This window comes from Pristis pectinata, chromosome 2 (genome assembly GCF_009764475.1).
Source record: "Pristis pectinata isolate sPriPec2 chromosome 2, sPriPec2.1.pri, whole genome shotgun sequence".
NCBI lineage: Eukaryota > Metazoa > Chordata > Chondrichthyes > Rhinopristiformes > Pristidae > Pristis > Pristis pectinata.
The window spans coordinates 144030959-144045980 of record NC_067406.1 but is presented as its reverse complement, the minus strand read 5'-3'; the positions used below and the strand labels follow the sequence as shown (position 1 = coordinate 144045980).

Here is a 15022-nt window from a genome sequence, read left to right as displayed (position 1 = left end):
TGCTCCTGATGTCAGTCTGTGTACAAACACTCACACACTTAAATACCCAGGCACTAATGCTCACACATATATGTGCATTTACAAGTTTAGATCATCACACATGCTTGTGCTAACATATTTGCTTACACACACACACACACACACTCTTGAAATGCTTGCACATACACATGCTCAAAATCTTTAACATGCACACTTGCACAAACATATTCACCAGAATTGATGGGTGGTAATTAAATAAATTGTCTGATAAGATTGTTGCATTAGTTGTACCACTAACCCTGGCTAAGGTCAGCTAAATCAGGGCAGATTGAGGTCTGCAGCTGTGAATTTCCCACTCTGGTTCACAGTTTTGTTTGTCAGTTGGATCTCCCTGGGTGGTTTAACCTTCAAGTGAGTAACTGAAAAGCCAGCCCAGTTCTGATCTGTACTGCTCCCAATGAGCTGCTTGTAAACATAACTAATTTGAAAACTGCTATAAATCTTCCCTTTTATTTGAAAGAGTTTTCATATCTAAAGGAAAAAATGGCTTTGCTACAGATCATAATCCAAGATCTCCACTCTGTCTTCACTTTTAAGGAGGAGTTTGGGTGCATGGTGCATCAGAGAGGAAAGTCAAATGCTTCTGAAATATATTTTCTTGCTGACTAGGTTTCTTCTGCTGAAGACTGGAATTTCAATAGTTCCTTCGTTAATCACCGACAGCATCTAACTGCTGGCAACGAGGTACTGCTGAACCAAATCCAGCTTCACTTTAAACTTCCTCAGGCAAAGGATCCCCTGCAAAACTTCAGAAATACACTTTACCTTTCTCAGGTTAGACTAATGACTCTGGTGTATCAGAATAATTTAATGTTCGGAAACTCGTAAATACCAAAATTTTTTCTGTTATCAGGATTGCAGGTACATAATTGTAAATACATAATCCTGAGACTGGATTAGAAACATAAGGCAAAGTGAAGAAGCAAAAGTAGTTGGCTTATTGATGTTTAGCAGTGCACGAGGAGCTCAGTCACACAGTGAAAGGATTCTAAGGGATAGGACCTATGAACACCTAGAGAATCATGGACTGATTAGGGACAGCCAGCATGGCTTTGTGAAGGGAAGATCTTGCCTCACAAACCTGATAGGGTTCTTTGAGGAGGTGACCAGGAAGATTGATGAGGGCAGTGCGGTGGATGTGGTTTACATGGATTTTAGTAAGGCGTTTGATAAGTTTCCTCATGGTAGGCTTCTTCAGAAGGTCAGAGGCCAAGGGATCCAAGGAAGCTTGGCTGTGTGGATTAGGAATTGGCTTGCCTGTAGAAAGCAGAGGGTTGTGGTGGAAGGAGTGCCCTCGGATTGGAGGGCAGTGACTAGTGGTGTCCCGCAGGGATCGGTTCTGGGACCTCTACTTTTTGTGATATTTATAGATGACTTAGATGAGGGGGTAGAAGGCTGGGTTACTAAGTTTGCGGACAACACTAAGATAGGCGGTGTTGTGGATAGTGTGGAGGGCTGTCGGAGCTTACAGAGGGATATTGATAGGATGCAGAGCTGGGCTGACAAGTGGCAGATGGAGTTCAATCCGGAGAAGTGTGAGGTGGTACACTTTGGAAGGACAAACTCCAGGGCAGAGTACTGGGTAAATGGCAAGGTACTTGGCAGTGTGGAGGAGCAGAGGGATCTGGGGGTTCATATTCACAGTTCATTGAAAGTTGCCTCACAGGTGGAAAGAGCAGTTAAGAAGGCCAATGGGATGTTGGCTTTCATAAGTTGCGGGATTGAGTTTAAGAGCCGCGAGGTGATGATGCAGCTTTACAAAACTCTAGTTAGGCCACACTTAGAGTACTGTGTCCAGTTCTGGTCGCCTCATTATAGGAAGGATGTGGAGGCATTGGAGAGGGTGCAGAGGAGATTTACCAGGATGCTGCCTGGATTGGAGAGTATTGAATATGAGGAGAGGCTTAAGGTGCTAGGGCTTTATTCACTGGAAAGGAGGAGGATGAGAGGAGACATGATAGAGGTATATAAAATATTGAGAGGAATAGATAGAGTAGACAATCAACGCCTCCTTCCCAGGGCACCAATGCTCAAGACGAGAGGGCATGGCTTTAAGGTTATGGGTGGGAGGTTCAGGGGAGATGTCAGGGGGAGGTTTTTCACCTAGAGAGTGGTTGGTGCATGGAATGCACTGCCTGGGGTGTTGGTGGAGGCAGATAGATTGAACAGGTTCAAGAGTTTGTTGGATAGGCATATGGAGGAGTGTGGGATGGGGGGATATGCGGGAGGAGGGGGTTAGGTAGCGTGAGGGTGGTTTGATGGATGGCACAACATGGTGGGCCGAAGGGCCTGTTTTGTGCTGTATGGTTCTATGGAAAGTTAGGTCATGACATTCATCGGTTTGAGGAGCTAATCATATATTAAGAAAGAAAATGGTAAAAGTGAGAATACCAGGAGTTACTGGTGTTTTTCTCTGTAGCTTTGTAAGGATTAGAATGGTCATTGCAATTTCTTTGCTACTTTGGCCTCGTAAAGTTCCAGCAGATCATGAGTCTCAGTTCCTGGATGTCACCCATTCTTGGTAGACCTTGATGCATAATACCAGGCCATAAGAGGAGTGATCAGCAGAACCTTGGAAATCTGATACGTTCCTTGCACAGCTGCTAGTGCATGCTGATTAGCAAGTTATGAAGTGGGACTGCCCACGGTATAACGGAGCACACCAGCCAGATCATCATGTTCTGTAGGAATGTAAATTGTTTCCCTGTGCTGGATGAACAGAACCAAATGGTCTGAAGAAACTTAAATTTTGGTGGGTGTTGACTTTCTGTGGATTTCAATGGAAGCGATGTCACCGCTTTAAAACTTGCACTTTTATTTTGATCTTTTGAAAACTTTGATAAGTTTGGAGTGAGGGGGAAGTTTAGGGTAAAGATTAAGATTATTTGAACTAGTGACTAATTCTCTTTTGGTTTGACAACATTGATGTGATGTTTGCAGATCCTAAACGTGTCCTCCTTTGCAAACAGGTGATGCAAGCACAGTGTATAAAAGTGCAGACTGAATTCTATCGGCGGAGTCAGAGTGAAGTCATTGATGGGAAAGGTTTGACAATGGGTGCATTGTACTGGCAGCTCAATGACATCTGGCAAGCCCCCTCCTGGTCTTCCATTGGTACGAACCTTCCAATTATATGTGTAATCTTTGGGCCTTTGTAGCCACTGCTTGAGCTGTAACAGGTTAAAGCCCTGCTTGGGCTGTCAGCTGTTCTCTTACAAAGAAATAAGATGAATCTGTTGAAATGTCAACTTGGTACAGGTGGTCCGAAATATTAAACTGGGTGGATGTCCCAAGGTTGAATCAGTGAGTCCCACTTTGCCAGCACATTTCATCACCTCACACATCCAAATGTGTGTACAGACAGTGAATTACGTTTTAGAGTTATATTGGCAGCAGCCAATTGCACAGTAATGTGATAATGACCAGATATTCCATCTCAGTGGTGTTGCCTCGAGGTAGAGTATTGATGTTACAACAGGGAGGTCTCCCAGTAGTGAAATGTACAAGATCTTTATTTTCCATCTGTGATTAACAGGTCTCAGTATAACATTATATCAAAAATGCTGTGCCGTGCACTCTCAGTACTGTGTGTAGTGCCAGTGTAGATTTTTAAGGAAAACTCCCAAGTCTCTGGAGTGGGACTTTGAACCTTTTGACTCACCTGTGTTCCTGGACTGTTGGGAGTGCCCATCTGAGAATCACAGGCCTTTTGATTTTCATTTGTACATGTGCTGCTGTTTGTGAGATTCCTTCATTTCAGCACACACTCAGGTCCTTGAGCTACAGTCTAAACGTTCCTAAACAGAAACTACTGAAGCTACACATATATGTTGATAGGAACTTTTTGTAGATTAATGGGAACTGCATCTGTGATATAGTTTATTGATTTAAGCGATAATGTGAGGCCCAGTCCAAAAGATAACTTTGCACCACCTCAATTTGAGACTATTGAAATATAAATGCAATCTTAAAACAAAAGTAAGTTTGAGAAGTGATTTCTTTTTCAGTTTCAGATTTTGGAATTTAATTCTTGTAAACTAATTACAGCTTCCTGATAAGAGGAAATAATCCCACGGAATGAAGTAGGTATCTTTACTCTCTGAATATTTGAAAATAGTTCCTGGCTTTGGAATGTTGCAGTGCCAGTTGTAAAAGGACCTGTTTGCACTGCCTTCATCTTAGCTCAGCACATTAGTATATGCCGCTATAGGAACGCACACACCCTGGTGTCTGAGAGCAGTGAGGTACTGAGGATTTCCTCTCCTTCTCAGCCTGGAAAATTCCTAGCCTCGAGGTGACCTTTGTGATATAGGATAAATATAACGAATCAGTGAGCAGATGCAGACAGGAGTGTCGGGTGTAATGTGGCTCGACCCTGAGCAAGCATTCCTGTATTCTTCCCTGAAGTAATGTACAGAGGATCTGGGGGTCCAAGTCTACATCTCCCTGAAAGTGGCAACACAAGTGGCAACACGCTTGCCTTTGTCGCTAGGGGCACAGATCGTAAGAGCCAGGAAGTCATGTTGCAGCTGTATAAAACATTGAACACTACAATACAGTACAGGCCCGTCAGCCCACAGTGTTGTGCTGACATTTTATCCTGCTCTAATATCTATCTAACCCTTCCCTCCCACATAGCTCTCCATTTCTCTATCATTCATTTGGCTATCTAAGAGTCTCTTAAATATCCCTAATGTATCTGCCCCCACAACCTCTGCCAGCAGTGCGTTCCACGCACCCACCACTCTCTGTGTAAAAAACTTACCCCTGACATCCCCCCTATACCTTCCTCCAATCACCTTAAAATTATGCTCCCTTATGTTAGCCATTTTCGCCCTGGGAAAAAACTTTGGTAGGCCACACGGAATATTGTGTCCATTTCTGGTCACCACACTATAGGAATGATGTGGAGGCTTTGGAGAGGGTGCAGAAGAGGTTCACCAGGATGCTGCCTGGATTAGAGGGTATGAGCTATAAGGAGAGGTTGGACAAACTTGGATTGTTGTTCCTTGCCCAACCATTCATTGGCATTGTACTTGCCCAGCTTGTGTGGGGGATTTTAATACAACTTAGAACAGAACAGCACAGGACAGGCCATTCAGCCCACAATGTTGTGCTGATCCTGATGCCGATTTATACTAAGTGTCCTCCTCCTGTGTATCATCCATATCCCTCCATTCCCTTCATATTCATGTATCTTAAGAGCCTCTTAACTCCACCAAACTGCCTGCTTTCATGACTACCCCTCGTAACCCATTCCAGGCACCGACCAATCTCTGCATAAAAAAAAACTTGCCCCTCATGTCATCTTTAAATTCCTCCCCCCCCCCCACCAACCTTAAAAGCCTGTCCTCTGGTGTTTGACATTTCTACCCTGGGGACACTGTCTACCCTATCTCTGCCTCTCATAAGTTTAAAAACCTCTATCAGGCCTCTGGGGAGAACAACCCAAGTTTGTCCAACCTTTCCTTACAGCTCACACACAATACTCCAAGTGTGGTCTCACTAAATTTATCTTGGAGGGCCCCACCTCCCTAATCGCCACTGGGGTAGCGATGCTCTCTAAGGGAAATTTTTTGTTGGTTGTGGAGAGATCAGGGGAAGGAGAGTAGTTTTGAATTTAACATGCATTGCATTTGGGAGGCAGTGGTGCATGGATAGAGGCTCAGACAGCGACCTTCCCTTGAGGGGCAGGCTTATTACAGATCATTGTTATGACAGGATGAAGAGGTAAGTGTTAGCGAGTTTGTGGGAGCTTGCAATGTGCAAATAGTATTTTGCTACATTCCAACAGTGACATCACTTCAAGAGGTAGCCATTGGCTCTGAAGCACTTTGGCATGCCTGGGGTTAATAAAGAAATGTGGCCTTGTTTTAATTAGCTAGCAAGCAGTTCCTTTGTTGTTTCCAGATTCACACCTCACCAGATTGGCACTGGGCTGTGCTGACAGAGAGTAATCAGAAGTCAAAGTCAAAGTCGAGTTTGTTATCGTATGCACAAGTCCACGTGTGCACAGGTACAATGAAAAACTTACTTGCAGCAGCACCAGACACATAGCATCAGATAAGCAACATTCACAAGTAAAATGTAAATTGGACTTAAATTATACACAATTTTTACAAGAAAGAACACAATTAGAACAAAAAAAACAAAGTATTTTAGTGCAAAATAATCAAAGTGGTCATAGTGTTGCTAAGCTCTAGTGATTGGGGTTGTGCTGGTTGGTTCAAGAACTGAATTGTTGAAGGGAAGTAGCTGTTCCTGAACCTGGTGGTGTGGGACTTCAGGCTTCTGTACCTCCTGCCCCATAAACCTTGTGGGTTTATCTTTGTAATAGAACATAGAACATTACAGCACAGTGCAGGCCATTCGGCCCACGATGTTGTGCTGACATTTTATCCTGCTCTAAGATCTATCTAACCCTTCCCTCCCACATAGCCCTCCATTTCTCTATCATTCATGTGTCTAAGAGTTTCTTAAATGTCCCTAATGTATCTGCCCCCACAACCTCTGCCAGCAGTGTGTTCCACGCACCCACCACTCTCTGTGTAAAAAAAAAATGACCTTTGACGTTCCCCTTGTACCTTCCTCCAACCACCTTAAAATTATGCCCCCTCATGTTAGTCATTGTCGCCCTGGGAAAAAGTCTCTGACTGTCCACTTGATCTATGCCTCTTATCATCTTGTGCACCTCTATCAACTCACCTCTCATCCTCCTTCGTCTAAAGAAAAAAGCCCCAGCTTATTCAACCTATCCTCAAAAGACATGCTCTCCAATCCAGGCAGCAACCTGGTAAATTTGCTCTGCACACCCTATAAAGCTTCCACATCCTTCCTCTAATGAGGCGACCAGAACTGAACACAATACTCCAAGTGTGGTCTAAACAGAGTTTTATAGAGCTGCAACATCACCTCGCAGCTCTTGAATTCAATACCCCAACTAATGAAGGCCAACACACCATATGCCTTCTTAACAACCCTATCAACCTGCGCAGCAACCTTGAGGGATCTATGGATTTGGACCCCAAGATCCCTCTCTTCCTCCACACTGCTAAGAGTCCTGCCATTAACCTTGTATTCTGCCTTCAAATTCGATCTTCCAAAGCGTATCACTTCACACTTTTCCACGTTGAACTCCATCTGCCACTTCTTAGTGCAGTTCTTCATCCTATCAATGTCCTGTTGTAATCTACAGCAACCTTCTACACTATCCACAACACCACCCACCTTCATGTCATCTGCAAACCTACTAACCCACCCTTCCACATCCTCATCCAAGTCATTTATAAAAATCACAAAGAGCCCAGAACAGATACCTGCAGAACACCTCTGGTCACCGACCTCCAGTCAGAATATGCTCCATCTACAACCACCCTCTGTCTTCTATGGGTGAGCCAGTTCTGAATCCACATAGCCAAGTTTCCCTGGATCCCATGCCTCCTGACTTTCTGAATGAGCCTTCCATAAGTCAAATGCCTTACTAAAATTCACGTACACCACATCCACTGCTCTACTTTCCTCAATGTGTTTTGTCACATCCTCAAAGAATTCACTCAGGCTCGTGAGGCACGCCCTGCCCCTCACAAAGCCATGCTGACTGTCCCTAATCAGCCTATGCTTCTTCAAACACCCATAAATCCTGTCTCTAAGGATCTTCTCCAGTGATTTGCCCACCACTGAAGTAAGACTCACTTGTCTGTAATTCCCAGGGTTATCCCTACTCCCTTTCTCGAACAAAGGAACAACATTTGCCACACTCCAATCATCTGGTACTACTGCTGTGGCCAGTAAGAATGCAAAGATCATCACCAAAGGCACAGCAATCTTCCCTCGCTTCCCGTAAAACCTTGGATGTATGATATTCTTTTTGCTGGAATATCCCATGATTGTCATTAATGTTGAAGCTCCAATTTTTAGGGTGCAGTCAACACTGCCAAGCCAACACTGACCCTGTCATCTTTGGTTTTATGATAAGTGAAAACCCCACAAGGCTGAGGCAAAGGAGTGACAGCTGGTGAAATGGTGTTATGGCTAGGAATTTCCGACCTGCATCTGATTTTAATGTTTTTGAGAACTTCATTCTCATCAATCACCTTAGTACTGGACAGTTCAGAAATCTACCAGAAGGCACCTTATCAGGAATGATTTTTCTCCGCAGTGTAAAAGTCTGTTCTGCTGGCAGTTTGCAGTTCACGTCATATTGGTTATCTTTCCAAATGCACATTAAAATCTAGAGTTTCCAGCTTTGACAGAATCTGATCTCCAATAAAAATGTAAACTGTTCCAAAGGAACCCAGAGTGATGCGGGACCATTCCGGGAGGTTTGTACATTGAAGCTGTTGTCATTGCAATGAGACTTCCCACCAAGGCCCTGTCAATTCTCTCAGGTGAATGTAAAAGGTGCCATCTTACTGTTTTGAATTATTCCCAGTGTTACAGCCAATATTTGTCTGAAAACAGTAGATTATCTGGTCCTTGATACGTTACTGTTTGTGAGCATTTGTTGTCAACCTGATTGCCACATTTCCAACTACACCTCGATGGGCTGTGAATGTTCCAGCAGTTCCCAGGGTTGTGGAGGGTGCTATAGAAATATAAGTGTTTCTTCCTTTCAATGCCAGTCCCTATCCTGATAAAAGTCCAGTAGGATACCACCTCTACATTGCACTGCTAATCTAGTTAGGCTTGCTGAGTGTAGGTTAATGTTTATTTTGTATGCAATGTTAAATGTTAACCCAGTTAGATATGTTGCACTTGTCTTCAACTACCTTGAGTAAAATTGTCTTTGGTTTGGCTATTCTATCTCTCAGGCAAGTTTGACCATTTTAAAGTTATAAGTTTAGCTGGTATCTCTGAATCTTTGACAATGTTCTGCAGTATCGTGTAGTCACAGTTCTTAAAGGATTGAGGGTAGTAATTGCCTTCAAAAAGTATTTAGTTGACTCTAAAATCTTTTGGAATATTCTGAAAGAGGTGTGATAGGTGCTATACAAATGCAGGGTTTTACTTTTGCAGAGGGTTTGTTATAGTTTGACGCAATGTGGATTTTAATCCTGGATGCATTGTCCAGAATTGCCTTCACAATGTGAGCAGACAGTGTTTTATACATGTATGACGTCCTACGTGATCCATGTAGAGGCAGCGTGGGATTGTCTTCACGCGGAGAAATGGCGGGAGCCAGATGTGGCCTTCTCCTTGATATCAGAGAAGACCTTGTCCATTGAGAGGCTGTGGGAAATGCTGCTCTGATTCGGCTGCCTGTCCTTTCTGCATCCGCTCCATGATGGGATTCGAACCAACGAGTCCACCATGACCCAATCCCGGGGCTCCACGGCAGCCCCAATCCCGGGGGTCCACGGCAGCCCCAATCCCAGGGGGGTCCACGGCAGCCGCAATCCCAGGGGGGTCCACGGGCAGACCCAATCCCGGAGGTCCACCACAGCCCCAATCCTGGGGGTCCACCACAGCTCCAATCCCTGGGGTCCACCGCAGTCCCAATCCCGGGGGTCCACCATGACCCAATCCCGGGGGTCCACGGCAGTCCTAATCCTGGGGGTCCACCACAGCCCCAATCCCGGGGGTCCACCATGACTCAATCCCAGGGGACCGCCGCAGTCCCAATCCCGGGGGTCCACCATGACCCAATCCTGGGGGTCCATAGTAGTCCCAATCCCAGGGGTCCACCATGACCCAATCCTGGGGGTCCATGGCAGACCCAATCCCGGGGGTCCACCATGACCCAATCCCGGGGTCCACCGCAGACCCAATCCCGGGGGTCCACCATGACCCAATCCTGGGGGTCCATGGCAGTCCCAATCCTGGGGGTCTACAGCAGTCTCAATCCTGGGGGTCCACCATGACCTAATCCTGGGGGTCCATCGTAGTCCCAATCCCAGGGGTCCACCGCAGACCCAATCCCGGGGGTCCACCGCAGACCCAATCCCGGGGGTCCACCGCAGACCCAATCCCAGGGGTCCACCATGACCCAATCCCGGGGATCCACCGCAGACCCAATCCCGAGGGTCCACCATGACCCAATCCTGGGGGTCCATGGCAGTCCCAATCCCAGGGGTCCACCATGACCCAATCCCGGGGGTCCACCACAGTCCCAATCCCAATCCCGTGGGTCCACCCCAGACCCAATCCCGGGGGTCCACCATGACCCAATCCCTGGGGTCCACCGCAGACCCAATCCCGGGGGTCCACCATGACCCAATCCTGGGGCTCCATGGCAGTCCCAATCCTGGGGGTCTACAGCAGTCTCAATCCTGGGGGTCCACCATGACCTAATCCTGGGGGTCCATCATAGTCCCAATCCCAGGGGTCCACCACAGACCTAATCCCGGGGGTCCACCGCAGACCCAATCCCGGGGGTCCACCGCAGACGCCATCTGGGGGGTCCACCATGACCCAATCCCGGGGGTCCATCGTAGTCCCAATCCCGGGGGTCCACGGCAGACCTAGTCCTGGGGGCCCCACCGTAGACCCGATCCCAGTGATCCACCGCATACCCAATCCTGGGGGTCCATGGCAGACCTAGTCGTGGGGGTCCACCGCGGACCCGATCCCAGTGATCCACCGCATACCCAATCCCGGGGGTCCATGGCAGACCTAGGCATGGGGGTCCACCGCAGACCCAAAATGAAGAGCTGGGACTGGGAGTTAGCCTCAACAACTCCAGTTTTAGACAGTGGGGACACAGTGGACTAATGGCCTTGTGCTTTGAAAATCTCCTTAATTCCATGATTCTATGTTGGCTAAAAAAGAAAGTCTTAATGATAATTTTGTTAATCTTTATTCTTGCAAGCCATGATTTGAAAATAAACCAATAGAAATTAAGGTTATAGTTAAGGTTGGAGTGGCTGGTAGAACTGTACATTCGTTTCCTTCCCCAGAGTACGGTGGTAAATGGAAGATGCTTCACTACTTCGCACAGGATTTCTTTGCTCCTGTTTTGCCAGTAGCTTTCGAAGACCGTGGGACACTGATGATCTACGGAATTTCCGATCTATTGAAAGACCTTCAACTTGTTCTTCAGGTACATCCGAGACAGTTCCATTGGAGAGGCTCTGGTTCAGGTGAAGCCTCTGCTGGCCACCACTCTGCACAGTGATACCAGCAGAGTTTCTGACTTGCTCAATCTCTGGTTTGCCGGCGGAGGATTGTTTCTCCAAGTCTGTAACCAGTGGTGTGCTGCAGGGGTCAGTGCTGGGACCTTTGTTTTTTGTCGTATATAGAAAAACTTGGATGAAAACTTGGTGGAACGCACTGCCAGCAGAAGTGGTGGGGGCAGATACATTAGGGACATCTAAGAGACTCTTAGATAGACACATGAATGATAGGGAAATGGAGAGCTCTGTGGGAGGGAAGGGTTAGATAGATCTTAGAGCTGGATAAAATGTCAGCACAACATTGTGGGCCGAAGGACCTGTACTGTGCTGTGCTGTATGTTCTAAAATGTTGGTGGTTTGATCAGTAAGTTTGTTGATGACACGAAGCTGGTGGAGTTGTAGATAACGAAGAAGGTTGCTAAGGAAATAGAGGGACATGGGTCAGCTGGAAAGTTAGGCAGTGTGGTATCAAATGGAATTTAATCCAGACAAGTGTAAGGGAATGCACTTCAGGAGGTCAAATGCTGGCAGGACGTATCGAGTAAATGGCAGGGACCTCAGGAGTGTTGATGTATGGAGACACCTTTGGTGCAAGACCATAGCTCGCTGAAGCGTTGACACAGGTGGAGAGGGTAGTTAAAAAGGCATTTGGTATGCTTGCCTTTATAGGCCAAGGCATTGAGTATAAAAGTTGGGACATCATGCTGCAGCTGTGCAGAACACTGGTTAGACCACATTGTGTACAGTTCTGGTCACCACACTACAGGAAGGAGGTGGTAGCAATGGAGGGGGTGCAGACGAGATTCAGCAGGATATTGCCTGGGACGGAGGGCTGTGGTTATAGGTAGAGATTGGACAGGCTGGGTTTGTTCTCACTGGAGCACAGGAGACTGAGGGGTGACCTTATTGAGGTTTATAAAGTGATGGGGGCATAGATAGAGTTGATGAAATGCTTTTCCCAAGGTAGAGGGGTCTAAAACAAGAGGGTGAAGGTTTAAGGTGAGAGTGGAGAAATTTGTGGAGATCTGAGGGTCAGGTTTTTCCCATGGGGTGGTGGTGGTACACAACCAACTGCCAAGGCAGGTGCAGTTAGAGCATTCAAAGGGCATTTGGACAGGTACTTGGCTAGTAAGGGCACAGAGAGAAAGGGACCTGCTGCAGGCAGACGGAATGAGCGTGCATAGGCTCCGTAACTCTCCCTTCCAATCTGTGTGAGAAGGTCTGAGAAATTCCTCTGTGGGAAACAATGGTTCAAACTGAAACTGCTTCCGTCAGCTGAGGGTGAACCTCCCAAGCTGACGGGACAGTTTATCAAATCGGACATCGACTCTGATCAACCGTGGAATCAGATATCCAGTCGGTTAGTTTAAAAGTGCTCTCCCACTCAACAACTACGTACCTGCATCTCTATAGCCCCTTCTGTGACCTGGGCATACAAACCCGCATCACAGCCAGTGAGTTCACTGGGAAATTGGTGCATGCACAGCAAGATCCCGCAAACAGCATTGATGTTTTTTAATAAGACCATAAGACATAGGAGCAGAATTAGGCCATTCAGCCCATCGAGTCTGCTCTGCCATTCGATCATAGCTGATTTATCTTTCCCTCTCAACCCCAATGAATTCCACAGATTCACCACCCTCTGGCTGAAGAAATTCCTCTTCATCTCTGTTGGAAAGGTACATCCTTCTATTCTGAGGCTGTGCCCTCTGGTCCTGGACTCTCCCACTACTGGAAACATTCTCTCCACATCCACTCTACCCAGGCCTTTCAATATTTGGCAGGTTTCAATGAGATCCCCCCTCATCATTCTAAACTCCAGTGAGTACAGGCCCAGAGCCACCAAACACTCCTCATACGTTAACCCAAAACTGCTCACAATACTCCAAATATGGTCTGACCAATGCCTGATAAACCCTCAGCATTACATCCTTGCTTTTATATTCTAGTCCTCTTGAAATGAATGCTAACATTGCATTTGCCTTCCTTACTACAGACTCAACCTGCAAGTTAACCTTTACGGAATCCTGCACTAGGATCCCAACTCCCCTTGCACCTCCAATTTCTGAATTTGCTCCCTGTTTAGAAAATAGTCTGCACCTTTATTCCTTCTACCAAAGTGCATGACCATATACTTCCCTACGCTGTATTCCATCTGCCACTTCTTTGTCCATTCTCCCAACCTGTCCAAGTCCTTCTGCAGACTCTCTGCTTCCTCAACACTACCTGCCCCTCCACCTATCTTTGTATCATCCATAAACTTGGCCACAAAGCCATCAATTCCGTCATCCAGATCATTAACATATAACTTGAAAAGTAGTGGACCCAACACCGACCCCTGCGGAACATCACTAGTCACCGGCAGCCAACCACTAAAGGCTCCCTTTATTCCCACTCTGGCAGAAGGCAATCTTCTATCTATGCTAGTACCTTTCCTGTAACACCATGGGCTCCTATCTTGTTTAGCAGCATCACGTGTGGCACCTTGTCAAAGGCCTTCTGTAACTCCAAGTAGACAACGTCCACTGACTCTCCTTTGTCTATCCTGCCTGTTACTTCCTCAAAGAATTCCAACAGATTTGTCAGGCAAGATCTCCCCTTAAGGAAACCATGCTGACTTTGGCCTATTTTATCATGTGCTTCCAAGTATCCTGAGACCTCATCCTCAATAATGGACTCCCAACAGTTTACCAACAGTTTACCAACCACTGAAGTCAGGCTAACCGGCCGATAACTTCCTGTCTTTTGCCTCCTCCCTTCTAAACAGTGGAGTGACATCTGTGATTTTCCAGTCCTCCGGAACCATTCCTGAATCTAGTGATTCTTGAAAGATCACTAGTAATGCCTCCACAATCTCTTCAGCTACCTCTTTCAGACCCTGGGGTGTAGTTCATCCGGTCCAGGTGACTTATCCACTTTCAGACCTTTCAGTTTCCCAAGCACCTTCTCCTTAGTAATAGCGACGACTCTCACTTCTGTCCCGACTCTCTCGAATTTCTGGCACGTTGCTGGTGTCTTCCACGGTGAAGACTGACGCAAAATACTTATGCAGTTCATCCACCGTTTCTTTGTTCCCCATTACTGCCTCTCCAGCGTCATTTTCCAGCAGTCCGATGTCCACTCTTGCCTCTCTTTTACTCTCTATATAACTGAAAAAACTTTTGGTATCCTCTTTTATATTATTGGCTAGCTTACCTTCATATTTCATCTTTTCTCTCCTTATTGCTTTTTTAGTTGCCTTCTGTTGGTTTTTAAAAGCTTCGTAATCCTCTAACTTCCCACTAACTTTTACAATATTGCATGCCCTCTCTGCTTTTATGCTGTCTTTGACTTCCCTTGTCAGCCACGGTTGCCTCAACCTCCCTTTAGAATGCTGCTTCTTTGGGATGAACTGATCCTGCGTCTTCTGAATTATTCCCAGAAACTCCTGCCATTGCTGCTCTACCGTCATCCCTACTAGGGTCCTCTTCCCATCAACTTTGGCCAGCTTCTCTCTCATGCCTCTGTAGTTACCGTTACTTAACTGTAACAGCGATACATCCAGTTTTAACTTCTCCTTAATCACAGATGTCTGTGTTGATGTCATTGAGTGACACACATTGTCCCCCAAACACTGGAGGTAACTGTGTTCCCTGCGCCCCCCCCTCCCCACTGGGTGATGGGGAGGACGAGGTTACCTCGGCCCCTGTGTGCTGAATTCCTGCTGTGTTGTTTCATATCCCTGTAACAGTGTGCACTGCCTCGGGACAGAATGCGCAGCGTCCCCGTCCTGTCACCGGTCACTGAGGGACTTGCATGGGGTTCTGGATAGGTTTGTCCCATTGAGGCAGGGTAAGGATGGTAGAGTGAAGGAACCGTGGTTGACAAGAGAC

The 15022-nt window shown here is 46.5% G+C and overlaps 1 protein-coding gene across 2 annotated transcripts in view; it reads left to right on the top strand.

Annotated features, from left to right (window-relative positions):
- Nucleotides 1-15022, top strand: part of manba (mannosidase, beta A, lysosomal) — a 59068-nt gene that overhangs the window by 39663 nt on the left and 4383 nt on the right. Inside the window, exons 13-15 of one of the 2 annotated variants that reach the window (XM_052045747.1) lie at nt 649-813; nt 3009-3153; nt 10935-11077. In XM_052045747.1, coding sequence (XP_051901707.1) covers nt 649-813; nt 3009-3153; nt 10935-11077 — 453 coding nt within the window. The remainder of the gene's footprint in view (nt 1-648; nt 814-3008; nt 3154-10934; nt 11078-15022) is intronic. The other variant, XM_052045756.1, reaches the window with a different exon arrangement.